Source organism: Bos indicus x Bos taurus, chromosome 23 (genome assembly GCF_003369695.1).
Source record: "Bos indicus x Bos taurus breed Angus x Brahman F1 hybrid chromosome 23, Bos_hybrid_MaternalHap_v2.0, whole genome shotgun sequence".
In the NCBI taxonomy this organism is placed as follows: Eukaryota; Metazoa; Chordata; class Mammalia; order Artiodactyla; family Bovidae; genus Bos; species Bos indicus x Bos taurus.
In genome coordinates, this window is record NC_040098.1 from 9,510,125 (window position 1) to 9,533,821 (window position 23,697).

General features: G+C 44.1%; 1 protein-coding gene across 2 annotated transcripts in view; it reads right to left on the reverse strand.

The window, feature by feature from the left end:
• NUDT3 (nudix hydrolase 3) overlaps nt 1-11,357 on the reverse strand; it is a 123,205-nt gene extending 111,848 nt beyond the window's left edge. Inside the window, exon 1 of one of the 2 annotated variants that reach the window (XM_027524253.1) lies at nt 10,959-11,357. In XM_027524253.1, coding sequence (XP_027380054.1) covers nt 10,959-11,057 — 99 coding nt within the window. In that variant the 5' untranslated portion in view covers nt 11,058-11,357. The remainder of the gene's footprint in view (nt 1-10,958) is intronic. The other variant, XM_027524254.1, reaches the window with a different exon arrangement.
• Between the last annotated feature and the right edge of the window lie 12,340 nt (nt 11,358-23,697).

Genomic DNA, 23,697 nt, shown 5'->3' on the forward strand with positions numbered 1-23,697 from the left:
CACGCCAGGCCTCCCTGTCCATCACCAACTCCTGGAGTTCACTCAGACTCACGTCCATCTAGTCAGTGATGCCGTCCAGCCATCTCATCCTCTGTCGTCCCCTTCTCCTCTTGCCCCCAATCCCTCCTAGCATCAGAGTCTTTTCTGTGCCTCAGATACGTAACTAGACTCACAGGAACAGCCCGCTTCTGGTTAGCTGCACTAAGCAAGCAGCCGCAGAACACAACGTGAACAGTGAGACGTCAAAAAGAAAGTTTAAAAATCACTTCCTGTTTGTTTTGCCAATACTTTTGGTGCTCACATTTGAATATGGGTGTTTCATTCTAGTAATTTGTTTCTATTTCAAATTAAATCAGGTTACAGGGCAATCAGTCATACCTTCCCACACCCAGTTCTCCCTGTGAAGGAATGTTAGAAAGAGAGAGAGAGGTTAAAGGCCCGGTCTGTGAGAAGGGAAAAGAACAGTTTTCTTTCTTCCTGAGTAGGAAAAACCCAGCTCTTCCCTACTGTGCGCTTCTTCCCTGTGAGTCTCTACTGCTCACACAGAAGGCTTCTGATCACTAATGCTTGGCTCTGACGTCTAAGACTTCCAATCGGCAAATGTGTGTGGGGTTTTCCACACCAAGCCAAGTCTCTGCAATGCCAGCTGGGTGTCCCACAATTTAACTCAATTCTGCCACTATCCTCTCAGAGAAAGTGTCTACCTCGAGATCCCACAGGTTACGGTCTCAGTCCTACGAGACTGTCCCTGTCGCCCTTCAGATGGCAGTCCCCAGCACAGGTTATAACCTGTGCTTCTGACCAACCAGCTACAGATCAGAGGTGCCAATGACCCCTCTCCTTGGGTTCCTCCAGACCTCAGGGAAACACTTCCTTACATTTACAGTTAATGAAAGGACACAGGGGAACAGCCTGGTGAAGAAAGGTCCTGTCCGGTCAGAAGGGTCCTGCGTGCAGGAGGCTCTGCTCCCATGGAGTCTGGGCGCATCACCCTCCCCGTGTGGATGTGTCTGCCCACTGGAAGTTCTCCCAACCCCACAGAGGCTTCACCATATAGGCATGATCAAACATTTAACTCCATTTTCAGATTTTCTCCCTTCTCAAAAGAAGTGTGTGTTGGGGGGGGGGGGGGAGAGGGGTTTGCTGAAAATTTCAAGCTTCAAATCATGGCTTGGTCTTTCTGGTGACCAGTTCTCATCCAAGAACCATTCAGGAGCCCACCCAGAGCTGCCTCGTTAGAAAAAGACACTCCTATCACACAGGTAATTACAAGTTTCAGGAGTCCTGTGTCAGGAACAGAAGTCAAGGACCAATATTAGAACAAGAGACACTCCTAGTGTTTTTGTCACTTTGGAAATTAGAAGAGTCTAAAGAGCTCTATGCCAGGAACCAGGAACAGAGATCAATATATACATTTTCTATCATCTCACAGTTTGTCTCAGGAGGAGCTGAAAAGCCACAACTCCACTCAGAATTCTCCCTCCTCCCCACTCCACAGCTGGGGACAAAGGGACACGGCTAAAGTGAACAGCTGCCTACCATACACCATCCTGAGAAGAAGAGACTATGGCTTAAAAGGTCAACTCTGAGTAGTCTAAAGAATGAGATTTCAGAAATCAGAAAATACACTCTGACCCACAGGACTGCTGAGCTGCTTTTAAGAAGCTTGAAGGGAAGTAGCTTCCATTTGACAGCACTCTCCTGACACACACAGCCCACTGACAACACATCCCCCTTTCGAAAGAGCTGATCTCTCTCTCTCTCTCTCTCTCTCTCTCTCACACACACACACACACAGAGACAACCACTCGATTCCTAGAAGTTCCCCACTCTAGAAGGATCCCTGGCATTTAAGGTAAACAAACCTCAATAAAACTAGGTAAGTATTCAAAAATCATAGGTATTCTAGTGGCCTGGGTTCAAATACATTTCTAGGAAAAACTGGCAAACTTTTGCTCTATTAAAAAATGTCCTCCGATCTTTTCCTTGCAATGCACTGCAGTACTGACTTGTATAAGCTAACTACCTGACTTGTGTGCAACAGCCTACTATACACACACACACACACACGTGCACACAGAAAACCTCTGAAAGAAGAATCAAGAGTGAGAAACAGGGTGGCTAGAGAAGATGGGTGGGAAAGAGATCCACCTTTCACTCCATATCCTTTGCAAGTTTTGAATTTTGTACTGTGTGCATAGCGTTACCTATTCAAGGTAGTCTTTCTGAGTAAGTTACCCTAAAAAGAGTGTAAAGAAACTTTAGGGTCTCTACTTCACTCCTTTCAGACCTATCTCTTGAAAAGACTACAGTATTTTATCTCTACCTGTACAATACGTAAATACACTGGTATTTTTGCTTATTTACTGGTATTTACATCAGATGCTTCACAAAAGCAATGGCTTCCATTCTGTCTTGTTCATGACAGTATCCAATCTGGAAGTAGGCACTCAATAAAAGCTTGTAGGACAAATGAATAAATAAATGAATAAATCTAAGAATGAACACCTGGATTTCCCTGGTGGTACAGTGGATAAGAATCCGCCTGCCAGTGAAGGAGACACGGGTTCAATCCCTGGTTTGGGAAGACTCCACATGCCATGGAGCAACTAAGCCTAAGAGCCCCAACTACTAAAACCCGTGCGCCTAGAGCCCACCTGCGACGAGAGAAGCCCCCACAATGAGAAGCCCGCACACCTGAAAGAAGGGTAGCCCCCACTCTGCGACTAGAGAAAGCCCGCCTGCAGCAACAAGACCCAGTGCAACCAAGGGTTAACTGATTAATTTAAAAAATGAACACCTTTTCCTATTCAAAAGGTTAGGAAGAAAAAGCTTCAAAAAGGCTGGGAAAAAGACTGAACACTCTTGAGGATCTATGTTACCTCAGCACAAAAATTCTCAAAATGGATTCAAGTTTTCGTGAGTGTTCAGAGTATTTTACGCAGAAACTCAGGTGCATATGTTTTATTACTAAATTTTAAGTTTGAACTTTATTTCCAAATTCAACTCCTTATTCTTCTTTTATCCATATATTATCTTTTTTTGTCCATGATGGTTTCTTTGTTCTGTTTCATGTTAACCACCATCAACCAATCCTTTAGATTCAGCACCCATAAACGTTACACCTTGTTTCTATTACTCTGACCTACATCAAGACAAAAGTGATGATGACAGGAAAATTTTATGAACATACCTACTAATCTTTATCTTCAAATTAACTACTTTAATATTCACAAAACTGCAGAATCCAAATTTGACATATGTTTGACAATGAACCACTATCAACAAGTCACTAAAACAGTATCACTACTTGATTATAGTTTGTTGGTGTGTTTATTTAATTGTTAATAAAACTTTCCCAGCTATCAGCAAAATGAAAATCCTTTTCCCTAGGCATCACTAGGGTTGGGGATCAGTACAGCATATCAAGTACCCAACACAAATCCTGTGAGATGGCACAGACTTTCAAGTTCAACATCTGAAAGAAATCCTAAATGTCCTATGATAGAACCATGCAAAGAGACTCTGAAAGGATTTACAACCAAATACACACACACCTTCTGTAAGCTGATACTCAAGAGTATCAGACACCTTGTCACTGGTGGTGGTTGGTTTAGCCGCGAAGTCATATACGACTCTTGTAACCCCATGGACTACAGCCTGCCAGGCTCCTCCACCCATGGGATTCTCCAGGCAAGAATACTGGAGTGGTTTGCCATTTCCTTCTCCAGGGGATCTTCCTGACCCAGGAATCGAACCCAGGTCTCCTACATCACAGGCAGATTTTTTACCGACTGAGCTACGAGGGAAGCCCACCTAGTCACAAAGGCTGGAAATAAAACAAGAGCTGGGAGACTTCTCTGAGACCTACCTATCAGCACTTTACTGGTAGACACTAGCATGTGGTATCTCTTGGTTATTTTCAGTTCCTCCACTAGACTGCAAGCTTCCTGAAAGTAGGGACTGCATGTTCACTCATTCATTCACTCACACAGTCAACAAATAATATTGAGCATCTACTACTATTCTAAGCACTGAGGACACAGGAGTGAATAAAAAAGATAAAAGAGACATATCCCTGTCCTCAGGGACTAGCCTGAGATCAGGTGAGAGGAAACAGACAATACACAGAATGAATACACAGTATGTCTCGATGGTGATATGTGCTGCCAAGAAAAAAAGCGTTAACAGATGCACAACGGACTGCTGTTATCTTATACAGGGTGATCATTAAAGACCTGTCTGATCAATTTAACAAAGACCTCAGGTGAAGGAGGGAGCCACGGAGATACCACGGGGGAGAATCAGCACAGAAGCTAGAGGGCTGGAGAGTGGGGTGAGAGAGAGGGAGGGTCATGAGATGAGGTCAGAGCTATGGCAGGGGACCAGAGCACCAGAGCGCGGGTTTGCTGAGACAGAGCACCACTGGAGCAGAGGAGTGACAGAATCTGACTTCTGTGTCAGAAGACTCACTCTACCACTGTAGCAGTGAGGACTAGAGGGGTAAGGGCACAAGTAGGGAGACCAGTCAGGAGGATAAAGTCATAATTCAGGCAAGAGGCAAGACGGGGTTAGGCCAAGACAGTGCAGTGGAGGGAATTCCCTGGCAGTCCTGTGGTTAGGATGCTGTCCTTCCACCGCAAGAGGCAGGGGTTCAATCCCTGGTTGGAGAACAAAGATCAAGCAAGCAGCGTGGCACAGAAAAAAAAAGAAAAGTGTGCTGAAGGAGTAAATAAACAAATGTGTTCAAACAAGAGCCTTGCCTTTTGCTACTATTTCTATTACTGTTTCAACTAAAGCAGATACACAACACTCTATTTATTGAAAAATGAGACTCACCCAAAAGCAAAAGATTAGGGCAAGAAGTAGAAAAGAATAATGAAGATCGCAGTACAATTTCAGACTAGAATCCACAACTTGGGAAGTCGGTATAAAAGGAGGTAATGGGAGAAACATCTAACTGACTAACTTGTGTTTACTAGGCAGGCACAAGGGAAAGCGTATGGGAATGCCCGCATGTGTGCGCACACGTACACACACACACACACACTCGCTCTCTCTCTCTCCCCCCTTCTCTCTCTCACACACACACACACACACACACAAAGCCTCAGGAAAGATGCAGAAACACAAGGATCAGAAATGTGCAGTCAGCTGGATCCATGCACTCGTGGTGACTCCAGAACAGTCCCCGAGATACGCTACAAAAGGACTCCCCAACCGGCCTGGGCTCCACTGGAAGCTCTTCACCATGGTTCTCACCCCTGATGAGTGCCACCTGAGCCTTACTGCCCACTCTAGAGCCTGGGGGAAGGTCCTTTCACCTGCTCCCCTGGGGGCATTTTTACTGACAAACACTCAGGCTACCAGAGTCTCCACTCACTGAGGGTCTTCAATGTCGGTCATCCCCTCACCCAACCTAGTGAGCTCAAAGATCTGAAGAAATGAGAACCAGGAACCCCATGCCAAGAGAGGCAGGGCTCCTGATGGAAAAGCTCAAAAAACAAAACTAAGACCTTTAAGAACAGTTTTGTTCTTTGTTTTTTAAAAGATATATATAGTGCTACACTCAATATGCCAGCAAATTTGGAAAACTCAGCAGTGGCCACAGGACTGGAAAAGGTCAGTTTTCATTCCAATCCCAAAGAAAGGCAATGCCAAAGAATGCTCAAACTACTGCACAATTGCACTCATCTCACATGCTAGTAAAGTAATGCTCAAAATTCTCCAAGCCAGGCTTCAGCAATACGTGAACCGTGAACTTCCTGATGTTCAATCTGGTTTTAGAAAAGGAAGAGGAACCAGAGATCAAATTGCCAACATCCACTGGATCATGGAAAAAGCAAAAGAGTTTCAGAAAAACATCTATTTCTGCTTTATTGACTATGCCAAAGCCTTTGACTGTGTGGATCACAATCAAATGTGGAAAATTCTGAAAGAAATGGGAATACCAGACCACCTGACCTGCCTCTTGAGAAATTTGTATGCAGGTCAGGAAGCAACAGTTAGAACTGAACATGGAATAACGGACTGGTTCCAAATAGGAAAAGGAGTACGTCAAGGCTGTATATTGTCACCCTGCTTATTTAACTTATATGCAGAGTACATCATGAGAAACGCTGGACTGGAAGAAACACAAACTGGAATCAAGATTGCCGGGAGAAATATCAATAACCTCAGATATGCAGATGACATCACCCTTATGGCAGAAAGTGAAGAGGAACTCAAAAGCCTCTTGATGAAAGTGAAAGTGGAGAGTGAAAAAGTTGGCTTAAAGCTCAACATTCAGAAAATGAAGATCATGGCATCCAGTCCCATCACTTCTTGGGAAATAGATGGGGAAACAGTGTCAGACTTTATTTTTCTGGGCTCCAAATCACTGCAGATGGTGACTGCAGCCATGAAATTAAAAGACGCTTACTCCTTGGAAGGAAAGTTATGACCAGCCTAGATAGCATATTCAAAAGCAAAGACATTACTTTGCCAACAAAGGTTCATCTAGTCAAGGCTATGGTTTTTCCTGTGGTCATGTATGGATGTGAGAGTTGGACTGTGAAGAAGGCTGAGCGCTGAAGAATTGATGCTTTTGAACTGTGGTGTTGGAGAAGACTCTTGAGAGTCCCTTGCACTGCAAGGAGATCCAACCAGTCCATTCTGAAGGAGATCAGCCCTGGGATTTCTTTGGAAGGAATGATGCTAAAGCTGAAAGACCAGTACTTTGGCCACCTCGTGCAAAGAGCTGACTCATTGTAAAAGACTCTGATGCTGGGAGGGATTGGGGGCAAGAGGAGAGGGGGACGACAGAGGATGAGATGGCTGGATGGCATCACTGACTCGATGGACGTGAGTCTGAGTGAACTCTGAGAGTTGGTGATGGACAGGGAGGCCTGGCGTGCTGCGATTCATGAGGTCGCAAAGAGTCGGACACGACTGAGCGACTGATCTGATCTGATATATATATTTAATAAAAACAGTTTTAATGCACAAGGAAATCTGAGATGATCCAGTCAATACTTACCTTTCTGCCTCAGTAAAAAAGACCCCTGAGGAGCAACTTCAACTTTCCCAAGCACTGTGATGTCACCCCCATGTATAGTCAGTATCACTAGCCTTTCCAGGAGAGTATTTCACATTGCTAGATATTTCAACTGTCTAAAACGCCTGTGCCACACTCCCCTACCAGGCCAGGAAGGGCAGAGTACAAGCAAGCCCACCCCTAATATCTCTCCCTTTCTGTAATCAGAAAATGAAGAAAAGGAATGGGTGTAAGAGAGAAGATGTCACTGGAAGTGCTTTAGGAAGGCCCAGGGTGAATACCATGACAAAGATGAATGTCATAATACTCAATTTAGTGTAATAAAATCTTACTCAAGAAATATGTTTAAGTCTTCTGTAATGTTTATGATAAAATATTAATTGGAAAATATAGCAGATTAAAAATATAAACGCAGAAACTTTCCGGCAGTCCAGTGGTTAACACTCCATGCTCCCACTTCAGGGGCACAGGTTCCATCCCAGGTCAGGGAACTAAGAATCCACCATGATGCACAGCTTAAATAAGTAAGTAAACAAAGTATATTTATTTGCTAATCTTTGTCAGTCACAATGTAGTCGGTCCATGATCTTGACTGTGGGTCTACTGCTGAAATGCAAGTTGTCTTTCATATACTATGCCCACCATGTGTGACCTGTATTTTTCAGCTCTAGATTTTAAGAAGAAAAACAAAAACCTGAAAACATTCATGAAGTGATCTATATGCAGAGTCTGTCTGGACTTTTAAGACTTCTTTTCCATCTTTTTTAGTTTTCTAATCCATATTAATCGAGCAGCAATTTTTTTTTTAGTAACTTGAAATTATTGGATCATTCCAAAGCATTTGAAATATTTTTCACAAAACCATTCTTTTTGAACTCAAATTTCACCAACTGACGTCATATTTAATTACACTGCACAATTACAATTTTCAGTGTATTACAACCAATATATACAGATATAGAGATAAATACAATGCATATATTACAAAAAAAATAAATAAATACAGGGATCAATACAACTGGTTGGGAGGCCACATGGTCTGGAACCTGTCAGGACCAGCAGCTCACAGAGTAGAATCAAGTGCACAGTGTATCAAGTGGTTAAAGCAGAGGCTGGGCAAGAGACTGTCCACTGTACATCAGGTGCACTGTAAGAAATGTTAACTATCACCAACGCCCCAACCTAAAGGTTTTAATTTATCAAAATGTCACCATAATTAGTAAAACATCTACGGAGGGAAATTTTCCTGCTACTGATGCTTGTTTATCAACAGGAAAAGCAGACAGAGATTTGAAGGAAAGAGAACTCATTTTCATCATGTTGTTGAGTCTGCCCCTCCAGGCTTCCTGCCTGCCTGTCTCCTTTGTAACTGTATCACAGAGCCTGACATTTAATGAGTGCTCAATAAAGCTGCTCAGTAAACTTGCTGAATATGTTCACACACCCCAACCTGGATCAGTATCTCAGCTGCTATCACTGCTGGCCTATAAATAAAATTTTCTGGGGCTGGAGAAATGGAATGCTAGAAGGTTTGACTCATGGTCTATTATCTGCTAATATTTCCATCTTTTTCTTTACATTGTAAGTATGTTTCTTAACACTGATTAAATTTATAAATCAGGATCCTATTCATACTTACATTATTATTGTTTTAATGCTAATATTGATAGTATCCTGTAAATTATTCTATCTTGATTAAAGCCATTAGTGCTCATTAAAAAATAAAATTGGGTTGAATGTCCTATTGCGTTTGAATTTCACATTCCCACAATGCGTGGCAGCTAATGCTTCCAGTTTCTGGCACTACTACTGAGAACATAAAAGTTCTCCTGGAACTAACAAATTACTTCCCTTCCAACACAATTATATAATCTGAGAATTGAATGGCACCCTAGAGATTATTCCGTGGTCCAAAATCCCTCCCAATTAAGGGTTCCAATCAAAAACCACTCAACTTTTTGGGACAACGAGGGATGTTTATCTTTACATCCCATGTTACAGAATGCTGCACCGATATAGTAGGCTCTTAATACATATTAAACAAATCTAAAACACACCCCTTTCATTAATTTTATTCTTCCTAGGCTTTAGCTGTATTATCTACTGAATCTGTAATTAAAGATTTGCATGAATCTTCTGCTCATTAACCAATGTTCAGAAAGAAATTCAGTAGAGGAAACTTCATGATCAGTCAAATGTTTTAACATCAATGCTGCTTGTACCGTTGCATAATAAGCCTTTAACAGAAAACAGAAAACCAAGTCTTCATTACTTTGCTTATGATCCATAAGGGGTTTCCAATTTATCCAAAATATTCACATGTTCTCAATTCCTTATGATTTATTTAACATGTAAAGTCTTGTCATTCATACAATTATATACCCTTCTACTTATAATTGGGGTTCCCACAGATTTAACCATATTACTGCAGTAAGACATGTTATTATGCTAATTAGTTTTCCCTCCAATTAACAGCCTGTGATCCCGTCTGATTTCCCACAATACGACATGATAATGGAGAGAACAAAGCCTCTGGGGCAGTAAACATCACCATTTTACTTTATGCAAGTATGTATCCCAAAACAGTACACAATTTACAGCAAGGCACTGCCTAGCAGCTATTACAATGCATCGGTTTTGAGTACTTTTACAATATACATTTCCAAATCTAGTTTCCTACTGTTTTGCTGAAAGGGAACACACAAAATCTCTCAACAGAACAATTACAGTGCTTTTATTAACTTTTTTTTTTCCCACGCAATAAATTTCCACTTCCTCCTAAATATCTCTGGACAGCAACTTCTGGCAACCCATCTGTCTTTCATCACAGCTTCTTTTCATAACTAACGGGTCAAGTTCTTTTCTCTCCATTTCAACACGATGTACTGTACTTGCAGCACTGCCACGATAGCCCACTGCTGCATGCTGAAATACAGCATATTGAATTTCACTGTCCTTCATTGTTTCCAGTTTAACTGCCATTTTACCACCATACACACGAGAGGAATGCGTTCCCACAGGCATCTTATGAATTTCCAAAGCAGCTATTCTTTGAGGATTTACAAAAAAACATTTGCCTTCTCTGAATTCCCTTTATTACCAGAGAAACGGCTTTGAGGAGTTTCGAGATTTTTTTTTATTATATGCAAAAAGAAACTGATTCTAAGCATTTCTATTTTGCAAGCAAATTTAATCCTAAAGATCTTCCTAGGGCAATGGAGGAACGTCCGGGCAAAGATTCTTAAAAGACCGATTTTGGCTTTCCCAATTAAAATGAAAAAATTTTCAACCCACAAAGATTATCTTATCAAATTGTCCTTTCTTCTCAGGCTTACACCATATGGGCTACCCAGCGCAGTGGAAAATAAACAACTGGCTTTGGCTTTTGCACAACGCCCTAAATCTTCCTAAAACTCCCCCCACCGCCTCGGGCTCCCAGACGTACATAATCCCTCGGCAAACCCCGAACCTGCCAATGAAGTGGTTGCTTTCTCCGCCACAAAGGGCCGGCCCCGCGCCGCGTGCACGGCGGCTCCTGCACACACACATGTGCCGGGCTGGCCTGACACAAGCGGGGCTGCCCTCCCCGGACCCCAAGCCGCAGGCCCGACCCGAACGCCGCGCGCTCTCCCCGGCCACCGCCTTCTGCCCTCCGCCCCTCTCTCCTCAGTGACAGGATGCCCGCTCGCGAGTGCCCGGCCGCGAGCTGCCGTCCCCGTCGGCCCGAACCTCAGACCCACTTCCCCTCCGCCCACCGTCCTCGTCCCTTTCCCCCTCGCCCTCGCCTCAGGAAATTCCGTCGGAACTTCACTCGGGCCGAACCGAGCGGCCGGGCCCGGGCCGCGCCCCCCACCCCCCACCCCGCGCCTCAGTCCGAGGTGACCACCGACCCCGGAGACCCCCGGCCGGCCCCGCGCCTCACCTCCTCCTCACTCTCGCTGCGGAAACACAGGCACGCGGCCCGCTTCTTGTAGCCGTCGCCGTCATAGGTGCGGGTCTGGTTCGACTTGAGCTTCATCATCCTCCGGGCCCGAGTTGGGGGGTGCGGCGCGGGTCTCGGGAGTCGAGGGTGGGGAGCCCGCTCCGGACGGCCGCGCGCGCGCGCGCGCCCCCGGCTCGGCCAAGGGAAGCAGGGAGGGGGAGCCGCTACTGCGCTACACGGCTCCGCCGCTGGCTCGCCGCGGCCGCCTCATTCCCCTCGGCCGAGGCCCCGCTCCGCCGCCGCCGTCACGGCTGCCGTCGCCGCCGCCGCCGCGGCCGCCGCCCCCTCTGCCGCCGCCACCCCCGACGACGACCGCGCCGCCATCTTGGGCGCGCTACGTCAGCGGCGTAAGGCCGCGCCGGCCTGCGGGACGGCCGCGCGCTCGCAGCGCCTGCCGCGTTCGGGAATCGCGCCCTCCCAGTCCGCGCGGCGTAAACGAGCGTCTGGGATGAGAGGGCGCCGCGGTTCGACGCAGCCACTACGCCAGTAGCGTAGGGGCGGGGACTGGGAGCCGCTCTAGGAGGAAGCGGAGGGGAAGAGGGTGCGGGTGCTGGGCTTCCCCGCTCCGCTAAGGAGGCGGAAGCGAGAATTTGCCCAAGGTCACGCCGCCTGGTCCTTGGCCTTGCCCATCCATCAGGGAGCGAGTGAGAGAGAAGGTCTAGAGGTAAAAAGTAGGATGCAGTTAAACGTAATGGAGAGTGCAACCCGAGATGCCTGGAATTAAGCACTGCACAGAAACGGGGCAGAAGGTGGTGCGCATTGCATTGACATCCAGGATCTCTGACAAGTCTATGGGCTGGGTCATGTAGTTCACTGAAAGGACAGGTGTTTTATCTTACATCTCTTTATCGTGCAAAAAGGCAAATGCTTCATCTTTAGGTATACAGGAGGGCTAGAAAGGAGTGAGGAAGACAGTGTGCAAATCATAAGGCATCATCATTTGGGCAGTAAAAGAGGATATACTGTGGATGTCAAATAGATTCTCCAGGGAAGGACATACAGCCAGACGCCCTCCAGCAAGGTAGAAGGAGTGTGACTTGTGAAAGTTCTTAATAGCCCACACCGAAAGTAGTCCATGTGGATGCCCCGGAGGTTCTGAAAATCCTGTGTGGGATTTGTTTGTGAACTGCTTATTACCTTCCCCCGCCTTTTTTTTTTTCTTTTTTTGAATTTGTATGTATTTAGCATAGTCCAACCCACTCCAGTGTTCCTACCTGGAGAATCCCAGGGACAGGGGAGCCTGGTGGGCTGCCGTCTATGGGGTCGCACAGAGTCGAACACGACTGAAATGACTTAGCAGCAGCAGCATAGTCCGAAAAGATCAGGATTTGAAGCCAAACAAACCTAAGTTGGAATTCATTTACATAATTTATACGCCTCTAAAATAGAAATAAATGCATTTGACACCTGGCACATAGTAGTCACACAATACATTGTAACTACAAACATACCTCGATTTATTTCACTTTGTTTTTGTCTTTTTACAAATTGACGGACTGTGGCAATCCTGCATTGAGCAACTTTTTTCCAACAGTATTTGCTCACTTGTCTCTGTGTCACATTTTGGTAATTCTTAAAATACTGCAAGTTTTTCATTATACTATGATCAGTGATCTTTGAAGTTACTGCCATAACTTGCTGAAGGCTCGGATGATGGTTTGCATTTGTTAGTGATGAGGTTTTTCCTTTTTTTGGTTGTAGTGGGTCTTCATTGCTGCTCACAGGCTTTCTCTAATTGCAGTTAGCAGGGGCTACTCTATTGTTGCAGAGCACAATGCTTCCCTGGTGGCTCAGATGGTAAAGAATCTGCCCGCAATGTGGGAGACCTGGGTTTGATGCTTGGGTTGGGAAGATCCCCTGGATAAGAGAATGGCTACTCACTCCAGTATTCTGGCCTGGAGAATTCCATGGACTGTAGTCCATGAAGTCGCAAAGAGACACAACTGAATGACTTTCACTTTTTCTTGTTGCACAGCACAGGCTCTAGAGCTTGGGCTCAGTAGTTGTGGCTCATGGGCTTGGTAACCCCGTGGCATGTGGGATCTTCCTGGAGGAGGGATCGAACCTGGTCGATGTCCCTTGCATTGCAAGGTGGATTCTTAACCACTGGACCACCAGGGAAGCCCATGAAGTACCTTTAAATTAAGGTATATGCATTGTTTTTTAGACATAATGCTCTTGCACACTTAATAGATTATAGTATAAACATTTGCCTTAGGAAAACAAAAGTTCCTGTGACTTTTGCAATATTTGCAATCTTGCAAAATTGTTTTATTGCAATATTTGCTTTATTGCATGGCCTGAAACTGAACCAGCAATATCTCCAAGGTATGCCTGTAATGTTATTGGCATTTCACTAAGCCCTGGACACAGAAGATATGGAATTTCAGTTAGTTGTAGTTAATCTTCACAGATTAACAGAATTCCCCAAATACTGGTCATTTTGGTTGTCTTTCTAGCTTCTTCCTCTGCCATTTTGTCTCTATTTTTTAAATATTTATCTATTTGGGTGCCTCAGGTAACATGTGGGCTTCTCATTGTGCTATATAGGCTCAGTAGTTTGTGGCATGCAGCTTAGTTGCCCCATGGCATGAAGGATCTTAGTTCCCTGACCAGGGTTTGAACCTGACCAGGAATCAAACCCATGTCTCTTGCATTAGAAGGCAGATTCTTAACCACAGGACCATGAGGGAAGTCCCAAACACCCCAATTTTTAAAAATGGAACATGTAATTGAACAGATACTTGACAAAATAAGACCCAAAAATTCCCAAGGAACACACAGAAAAGTGCTTAAGATCACTATTATTAGGTAACTATAAAATTACAATGAGATACAACGTCACACTCATTAGAATGAATAAAATCAAAAAGACTTGCAACACTAAATGTTGGCTAGGATGTGAGCAACTGAAACTCTGATACAATGGTCCTGTGCCAGTTGTACAATGAAACACCACTCTGAAGAAACTTTTAGAAAATTCTTACTAAGTTAGACCTAACCTATGACCCAGCAATTCCATTCCTAGGCATTTACTCAATAGAAGTGAAGATAAATGTCCACAAAAAATTACGTAAGAATGTTTATGGCAGCCTTATTTGTAATAACACCAAACTGGAAGTAGCCCACGTGTCATAAGGAAAATAGATAAATGATGGTATATTCGTGCAATTGAATACTACTCAATCATAAAACAGATTACTGACACATGCAGTAATATGGATGAATTCCAAAAACATTATAAGTGAAAGAAGCTTCTCATTTTGAAAAGTTTATGTTGGGAACTCCTTGGCAGTCAGTCCAGTGGTTAGGACTTTGGGCTTTCACTGCAGGGGCTCAGGTTTTGATCCCTGGTTGGGAAACCAGGATCCCACAAGCCATGCAGTATGGCAAAAAAAAAAAAAAAAAAGTGTATATAATATATATATATATATATCTCCATTTCTATAAAATATAAATACAGACCAAACTAATCCGTGATAGAAATCTGATAGTGGTTGTAGGAGGGCTGAGGAAGGAATTGTCTGGAAAAGGGCAGAAAAAACATCCTGGGGGTATAAAAATGTTTTATGTCCTGTTTTAGGCAGCAATTATACAGGAGTATACAACTGTGAGAACTCATTGAACTGAATATCTAAAATCTGTGCATTTTATTGTATGTTCATTATGTTTTAATTTAAAAGGTTAAAAATCAGTGATTTTTAATATCCTAGGAGAAAACAATGAGAAAATCAAATTAAATACAATTCCATTTAAAATACCATAAGAATCCTTAGGAATAAATTTAACAAAACATTTTGCATTAAACATTATAAAGCATTGTTGAGAGAGTCTGAAGAAGATCTAAATGAATGGAGAGATAAACCATATTAATCCATTGAAAGATTTGAGAGTGTTAAGAAGTTAATCCTCCCCAACTTGATCTGTATATTCAAAGCAATCCGAATCAAAGTCATGCCCACATTGTAATCCCCAGACTTTACACAGAAAAGGGGACCCTCCAGATGTGATTAAGGATCTCAAGATGGGGACATTAGCCTGCATTATCTGGGTGGGTCCAAAATAATCAAAAGTGTCCTTAGAAGGGAAGGAAGGAGACAGGAGAGTCAGAGACAGAGAAGATGATGTGATGACAGCGGTAGAGGTCAGGGGGAAAGAGACTTAAAGATGCTGGTTTTAAGATGTTGGAGGGGGCCATAGAATGCCAGTGGCCTCCAGAAGCTAGAAAAAACAAGAAAAGAGATTGTCCCCAAAGCAGCCAGAGGAACAACTCTCCTGACCCGTTTAGGACTTCTGACCCCTGGAACAGTTAAGATATTAACAATAAATTTGTGTTGTTGTTTTTCTTTTTTTGGCTATGCCTTATGGCATATGGAATCTTAGTTCCCTCACCAGGGGTCCTCCCCTACGTTGGGAGCGTGGAATCTTAACCACTGGACCACCAGGGAAGTCCCTAAATTTGTGCTGTTTTAGACCCCTAAATCGGAGAAGGCAGTGGCACCCCACTCCAGTACTCTTGCCTGGAAAATCCCATGGACAGAGGAGCCTGGTAGGCTGCAGTCCATGGGGTCGCGAAGAGTCAGATGCAACTGAGCGACTTCCTTTTCACTTTTCATTTTCATGCATTGGAGAAGGAAATGGCAACCCACTCCAGTGTTCTTGCCTGGAAAATCCCAGGGACAAGGGAGCTTGGTGGGCTGCCATCTATGGGGTCGCACAGAGTCAGACACAACTGAAGTGACTTAGCAGCAGCAGCAAACCTCTAAATATGTGTGGATTTGTTATAGCAGCAATAGGAAATGAATACACCTGGCAAAAAATGAAAACATATGTCCACAAAAAGACTTGTACAAAATGTTCACAGCAGCTTTAATTCATAATAGCCAAACAACACAGATGTCCATCTGTGATGCAGGGGCATTCGGGGGTGGTGTGGGAAGGGGTGGGGAGGTGGATTAACTAAAAAGAGACATAAGAGAATTTTAGGAGAAAGTGAAAAGTTCTCATCTTGATAGGGGTGTCAGTGCCCTCCAGGCCAAAACCAAGCATATACCAGTAGTTGAACGACCTGGGATTTTTGCTTCTTGCAGTGATGGAGAACACATACCAGGGAGGAGCCTAGGGTGTCTCAGGTGTTAAAAACCACTTAGGTTAGGTGATTTGGGGCAGGTTTTAAAGAAACAGGGCTTTGTTCTGGATTGGATGCTGTAGGGAAGCAGGGTAATTCTATGATTGGGTATCTTAAAAAAATCTTTCCTAGAAGGAGGGAGGAATGAACATGGCTAAAGTCATAACTGGTAGAGAGGCAGTCTCTCCTATCAGCTAGGAGAGAGGTGTGCTTTGTATTTACTGGTTTACTGTGAACTTGTTTTTCTCTGTGCTTAGACAAGATTATAAGGGCTTCCCTCATAGCTCAGTCGGTAAAGAATCTGCCTGCAGTGCAGGAGACCTGGGTTCGATTCCTGCGTCGGGAAGATCCCCTGGAGAAGGAAATGGCAATTCACTCCAGTATTCTTGCCTGGAAAATCCCGTGGACAGAGGAGCCTGGCAGACTACAGTCCATGGGGTTTCAAGAGTCGGACACGACTTAGCGACTAAACCACCACCACCACAGACACGATTATAAAGTTTTTTGACTTTGAGTCACAGTGTCACCTTCTCTGATGCTGATGTTTGATGACATTGTTTATATCCAACAGGAGAGTGACTTGGCCTCACTGTGAGTGCCAGGCAACTTCCAGCATGCCAAAGCCTGCCTGTAAGGGTCAGGCCAATTCCTGGATGTCAGGGGCTGCTTTTCTCTTTCTCAGGCAAGTGAGTTACATGGTTGGATCCATTTGTCAAAGGGGTAGAGTTAGGATTTGTATATTACATTGTCAGTTGGTCTGCAAATGCTCTATAAAGAAAATAAAAATGAATAAGTTGTAGTACATCCACACAGTTGAATACTACTCAGCAATAGAAAGGAAGAAACTACCTATACAGGCAACATCATAGATGAATCTCAGAGCCATATGCTGAGCAAAGTAAGTCAGACACAAAGGAGGATGTACTGTGTGGTTCCAGTGTTCTTTAATATGTGTGTGTGTGTGTGTGTGTGTGTGTGTGTGTATTTATATGACTGTACCAAGTCTTAGTTGCAGCTTGTGGGATCTAGTTCCCTGACCAGGGGTTGAACCCGGACCCTCTGCATTGGGTGCATGAAGTCTTAGCCACTGGACCACCAGGGAAGTGCTCTGGTTCCAGTTTGCTGATATTCTGGGGAAGATACAATTATGAAGAGAGTGTTGACCACACAGGGGCAGCACAGCGGACCTTTTTACAGTGATGGAAAGGTACTATAGCTTTGCTGTGGTGGTGATTACATGCCTGTGCTTAGTCGCTCAGTCATGTCTGACCCTTTGCAACCCTCTAGACTGTAGCCCACCAGGCTCCTCTGTCCATGGGGATTCTCCAGGCAAGAATACTGGAATGGGTTGCCATGCCCTCCTCCAGGGGATTTTCCCAACCCAGTGATCGAACCCAGGTCCCCAGCATTGCAGGAGGATTCTTTACCATCTGAGCCACCAGAGAAGCCCAAGAATACTGAAGTGGGTAACCTTTCCTTTCTCTAGGGGAACTTCGTGACCCAGGAATTGAACCGGGGTCTCCTGCATTGCAGGCAGATTCATTACCTGCTGAGCTACCCAGGAAGCCTGGTTACATGCCTATGTTTATCAAAACTCAGAACTGTATCCCTGAAAAGGGTGAATTTTACTGCATGTAAACTTGACTAAAAAATTACCAAGTTAGGGGTAAGTGAGTAACAGAAGCAGAAGATATTAAGAAGAGGTGGCAAGAATACACAGAAGAACGGTACAAAAAAGATCTTCACGACTCAGATAATCATGATGGTGTGATCACTGACCTAGAGCCAGACATCCTGGAATGTGAAGTTAAGTGGGCCTTAGAAAGCATCACTACAAACAAAGCTAGTGGAGGTGATGGAATTCCAGTTGAACTATTTAAAATCCTGAAAGATGATGCTGTGAAAGTGCTCCACTCAATATGCCAGCAAATTTGGAAAACTCAGCAGTGGCCACAGGACTGGAAAAGGTCAGTTTTCATTCCAATCCCAAAGAAAGGCAATGCCAGAGAATTCTCAAACTACCGCACAATTGCACTCATCTCACACGCTAGTAAAGTAATGCTCAAAATTCTCCAAGCCAGGCTTCAGCAATACGTGAACCGTGAACTTCCTGATGTTCAAGCTGGTTTTAGAAAAGGCAGAGGAACCAGAGATCAAATTGCCAACAGCCCCTGGATCATGGGAAAAGCAAGAGAGTTCCAGAAAAACATCTACTTCTGCTTTATTGACTATGCCAAAGCCTTTGACTGTGTGGATCAATAAATCGTGGAAAATTCTGAAAGAGATGGGAATACCAGACCACCTGCCTCTTGAGAAATCTGTATGCAGGTCAGGAAGCAACAGTTAGAACTGGACATGGAACAACAGACTGGTTCCAAATAGGAAAAGGAGTACGTCAAGGCTGTATATTGTCACCCTGCTTATTTAACTTCTATGCAGAGTACATCATGAGAAACGCTGGACTGGAAGAAGCACAAGCTGGAATCAAGATTGCTGGGAGAAATCTCAATAACCTCAGATATGCAGATGACACCACCCTTATGGCAGAAAGTGAAGAGGAACTCAAAAGCCTCTTGATGAAAGTGAAAGTAGAGAGTGAAAAAGTTGGCTTAAAGCTCAACATTCAGAAAACGAAGGTCATGGCATCCGGTCCCATCACTTCATGGGAAATAGAGGGGGAAACAGTGGAAACAGTGGAAACAGTGGCAGACTATTTTTCTGAGCTCCAAAATCACTGAAGATGGTAACTGCAGCCATGAAATTAAAAGATGCTTACTCTTTGGAAGGAAAGTTATGACCAACCTAGATAGCATATTCAAAAGCAGAGACATTACTTTGCCAACAAAGGTCCATCTAGTCAAGGCTATGGTTTTTCCTGTGGTCATGTATGGATGTGAGAGTTGGCCTGTGAAGAAGGCTGAGCACCTAAGAATTGATGCTTTTGAACTGTGGTGTTGGAGAAGACTCTTGAGAGGCCCTTGGACTGCAAGGAGATCCAACCAGTCCATTCTGAAGGAGATCAGCCCTGGGGTTTCTTTGGAGGGAATGATGCTGAAGCTGAAACTCCAGTACTTTGGCCACCTCATTCGAAGAGCTGACTTGATTGGAAAAGACTCTGATGCTGGGAGGGATTGGGGGCAGGAGGAGAAGGGGACAACAGAGAATGAGATGGCTGGATGGCATCACTGACTCAATGGACATGAGTCTGAGTGAACTCCGGGAGTTTGTGATGGACAGGGAGGCCTGGCGTGCTGCGATTCATGGGGTCGCAAAGAGTTGGACACGACTGAGTGACTGAACTGAACTGATCTGAGTATAGGGATTGATGTAACAAGTGTGGCAGATTGTTGACTGTTGAAGCTTGGTGGTGCGTATATGGTAGCTTATTACACTTTTGTGTTTATATTTGAAATTTTCCATATTTTTTTATTTTAATGGAAAGGGGAATCTCTGTGTGATGATGGCAAAGATGTCAGAGTCAATGACTGTTCATCCCTCCCCCTTCCAGTCTGCCTTCCTGTACTCTCTTTGCATATTGATGAGCTGGTGACCCTAGATTCTCAAACTGACCTCCTGCCTCTCATGCACTGAAATAAACTAGAACCATTTACTTTGACATTTCTTGCTGGTCCTCTTCAGAAATTTTTAATACCATTTGATTTGTGACTTTTACAAGTTTTGCTCCATTTTGAGGTCTCTTAATTCTCTCAGCTTGGGGATCCTCTCCCATTTAATATGTATTTGTATGTATTATCTTTCCTCTAATATGTATTTTTAAAGATGCCCTTCTCCTCACAATGGCCTCTTTGATATGTCAGTAAACCATGCAGGGCTTATTTTTTTTAAGTGGCTGTTCTTTTGGATTTGTGCCATGCATTTATCACGGGCTTCCAATAAAGCACTTTTAATAGACATGGGCTCCAGGCTTTCTACGGGTTGTAACTTTTTCAACAGTCCCTTTCAGTTCTCCCCCTGCTAATGCCCTCATTCTGTCGCAGTTTCCCTTTCTAAAACCGAGCAATCCAATGATGGATTTCCCCCCTCCCTTTCCCGTTAGCGAGCTGAATGTGTATTGTGGTCACTATTGACTGCATGGCTTACCCGTGACCACTCAGTGCCCCAGTGCAGTCAGTGCGCAGACCTAGATTCCGTTTACAGTTTCCTGCAGTGGGGTTTTAAGTATTAATATTTGCCAAGCATCCGGCACTGCTGGCTACACCAATCCTCACCATTACGTTATTAACTACTCAACTATCAATCAACAGGATAAGACCCCAACTTTCAAACCTATTAGAGTGGCTAAAATAAAAAGACCGAACAGCCCAAGTTTCGGTGAAGATGAAAGCAATTCAAAGTCATGTGCTACCAGTGGGAAATGTAAAATGGTGCAGCCGCTTGGGAAAACAGTTTAGCCATTCCTCAAAATGTTACAAAGTTGCTAGGTGGTCTAGCAACTCCATCCCTAGGTATGTACCCAAGAGATGTAAAACTATGTGTCCTCACAAAGGAACATGAGTGTTCACTGTAGCTTTAGTCACAATTCCCAAAGGCCCACTAACAGGTGAATGGATTAAAAACGGTGCTGTGTCCCTACAATGGAATACTGCTGCTGCTGCTGCTGCTGCTAAGTCGCTTCAGTCGTGTCCGACTCTGTGCGACCCCATAGACGGCAGCCCACCAGGCTCCCCCATCCCTGGGATTCTCCAGGCAAGAACACTGGAGTGGGTTGCCATTTCCTTCTCCGATGCATGAAAGGGAAAAGTGAAAGTGAAGTCGCTCAGTCGTGTCCGACTCTTAGCGACCCCATGGTCTGCAGCCTACCAGGCTCCTTCGTCCATGGGATTTTCCAGGCAAGAGTACTGGAGTGGGGTGCCATTGCCTTCTCCTACTTTGCAACAAAAAGGAACTTGATACCAGGCAATGACTGTGATGAATCTCAATGTGGCTAAGAAGCCAGCCTATAAAAAAGTGCATATTGTATAATCCCATCTTTATAAAACTCGAGAAAATGCAAACTAACCTATATTGACAGAAAGCATATCAGGCACAAAGGCTGGGGATGGGGCGAGGGATTACCAGTCATTATTTTGATTTCATGGGCTTATACATATGTCAAAATTTATCAGACTGTACCTGATGAACTATGGAATGAGGTTCATGACATTGTACAGGAGACAGGGATCAATACCATCCCCATGGAAAAGAAATGCAAAAAAGCAAAATGGCTGTCTGGGGAGGCCTTACAAATAGCTGTGAAAAGAAGAGAAGCGAAAAGCAAAGGAGAAAATGAAAGATAAGCATCTGAATGCAGAGTTCCAAAGAATAGCAAGAAGAGATAAGAAAGCCTTCCTCAGCAATCAGTGCAAAGAAATAGAGGAAAACAACAGAATGGGAAAGACTAGAGATCTCTTCAAAAAATTAGAGATAACCAAGGGAACATTTCATGCAAAGATGGGCTCGATAAAGGACAGAAATGGTATGGACCTAACAGAAGCAGAAGATATTAAGAAGAGGTGGCAAGAATACACAGAAGAACTATACAAAAAAGATTTTCATGACCCAGATAATCATAATGGTGTGATCACTCACCTAGAGCCAGACATCCTGGAATGTGAAGTCAAGTGGGCCTTAGAAAGCATCACTACAAACAAAGCTAGTGGAGGTGATGGAATTCCAGTTGAACTATTTAAAATCCTGAAAGATGATGCTGTGAAAGTGCTCCACTCAATATGCCAGCAAATTTGGAACACTCAGCAGTGGCCACAGGACTGGAAAAGATCAGTTTTCATTCCAATCCCAAAGAAAGGCAATGCCAAAGAATGCTCAAACTACTGCACAATTGCACTCATCTCACATGCTAGTAAAGTAATGCTCAAAATTCTCCAACCCAGGCTTCAGCAATACGTGAACCGTGAACTTCCTGATGTTCAAGCTGGATTTAGAAAAGGCAGAGGAACCAGAGATCAAATTGCCAACAGCCCCTGGATCATGGAAAAAGCAAGAGAGTTCCAGAAAAACATCTATTTCTGCTTTATTGGCTATGCCAAAGCCTTTGACTGTGTGGATCACAATCAAATGTGGAAAATTCTGAAAGAGATGGGAATACCAGACCACCTGACCTGCCTCTTGAGAAATCTGTATGCAGGTCAGGAAGCAACAGTTAGAACTGGACATGGAACAACAGACTGATTCCAAATAGGAAAAAGAGTACGTCAAGGCTGTATATTGTCACCCTGCTTATTTAACTTCTATGCAGAGTACATCATGAGAAACGCTGGACTGGAAGAAGCACAAGCTGGAATCAAGATTGCCGGGAGAAATCTCAATAACCTCAGATATGCAGATGACACCACCCTTATGGCAGAAAGTGAAGAGGAACTCAAAAGCCTCTTGATGAAAGTGAAAGTAGAGAGTGAAAAAGTTGGCTTAAAGCTCAACATTCAGAAAACGAAGGTCATGGCATCCGGTCCCATCACTTCATGGGAAATAGAGGGGGAAACAGTGGAAACAGTGTCAGACTTTATTTTTTGGGGCTCCAAAATCACTGCAGATGGTGACTGCAGCCATGAAATTAAAAGACGCTTACTCTTGGAAGGAAAGTTATGACCAACCTAGATAGCATATTCAAAAGCAGAGACATTACTTTGCCAACAAAGGTCCGTCTAGTCAAGGCTATGGTTTTTCCTGTGGTTAAGTATGGATGTGAGAGTTGGACTATGAAGAAGGCTGAGCGCCGAAGAATTGATGCTTTTGAACTGTGGTGTTGGAGAAGACTCTTGAGAGATCCAACCAGTCCATTCTTTTTGTTTTTTTTTTGCAACCAGTCCATTCTGAAGGAGATCAGCCCTGGGATTTCATTGGAAGGACTGATTCTAAAGCTGAAACTCCAGTACTTTGGCCACTTCATGCAAAGAGTTGACACATTGGAAAAGACTCTGATGCTGGGAGGGATTGGGGGCAGGAGGAGAAGGGGACGACAGAGGATGAGATGGCTGGATGGCATCACTGACTCAATGGACATGAGTCTGAGTGATCTCCGGGAGTTGGTGATGGACAGGGAGGCCTGGCGTGCTGCAATTCATGGGATCACAAGGAGTCGGACACGACTGTGGGACTGGACTGAACTGAACTGAACTGACAGTCTAAATAAAGGCATATCTCATTTATCAGTCAGTCAGTCAGTCAGTTTAGTCGCGCAGTCGTGTCTGACTCTTTTCGACCCCATGAATCACAGCACGCCATACCTCCCTGTCCATCACCAACTCCTGGAGTTCACTCAAATTCACATCCATCACAGATACTGAGTTTTTTTTTTTTATAAATTGAGGGTTGGTGGCAACCATGCATCAAGCAAGTCTATATCTGCCATTTTTAATTTTTATTACTATTTAAAAAAAATTTTACTTGGCTGCACCAGGTCTTAGTTATGGCACTTAGTTGTGGCAGGTAGGATCTAGGTCCCTGTCCAAGGATTGAACCTGGGCCCCTTGCACTGGGAGCGCCACGTCTTAGCCACTGGACCACCAGGGAAGTCATAGTGCCATTTTTTTA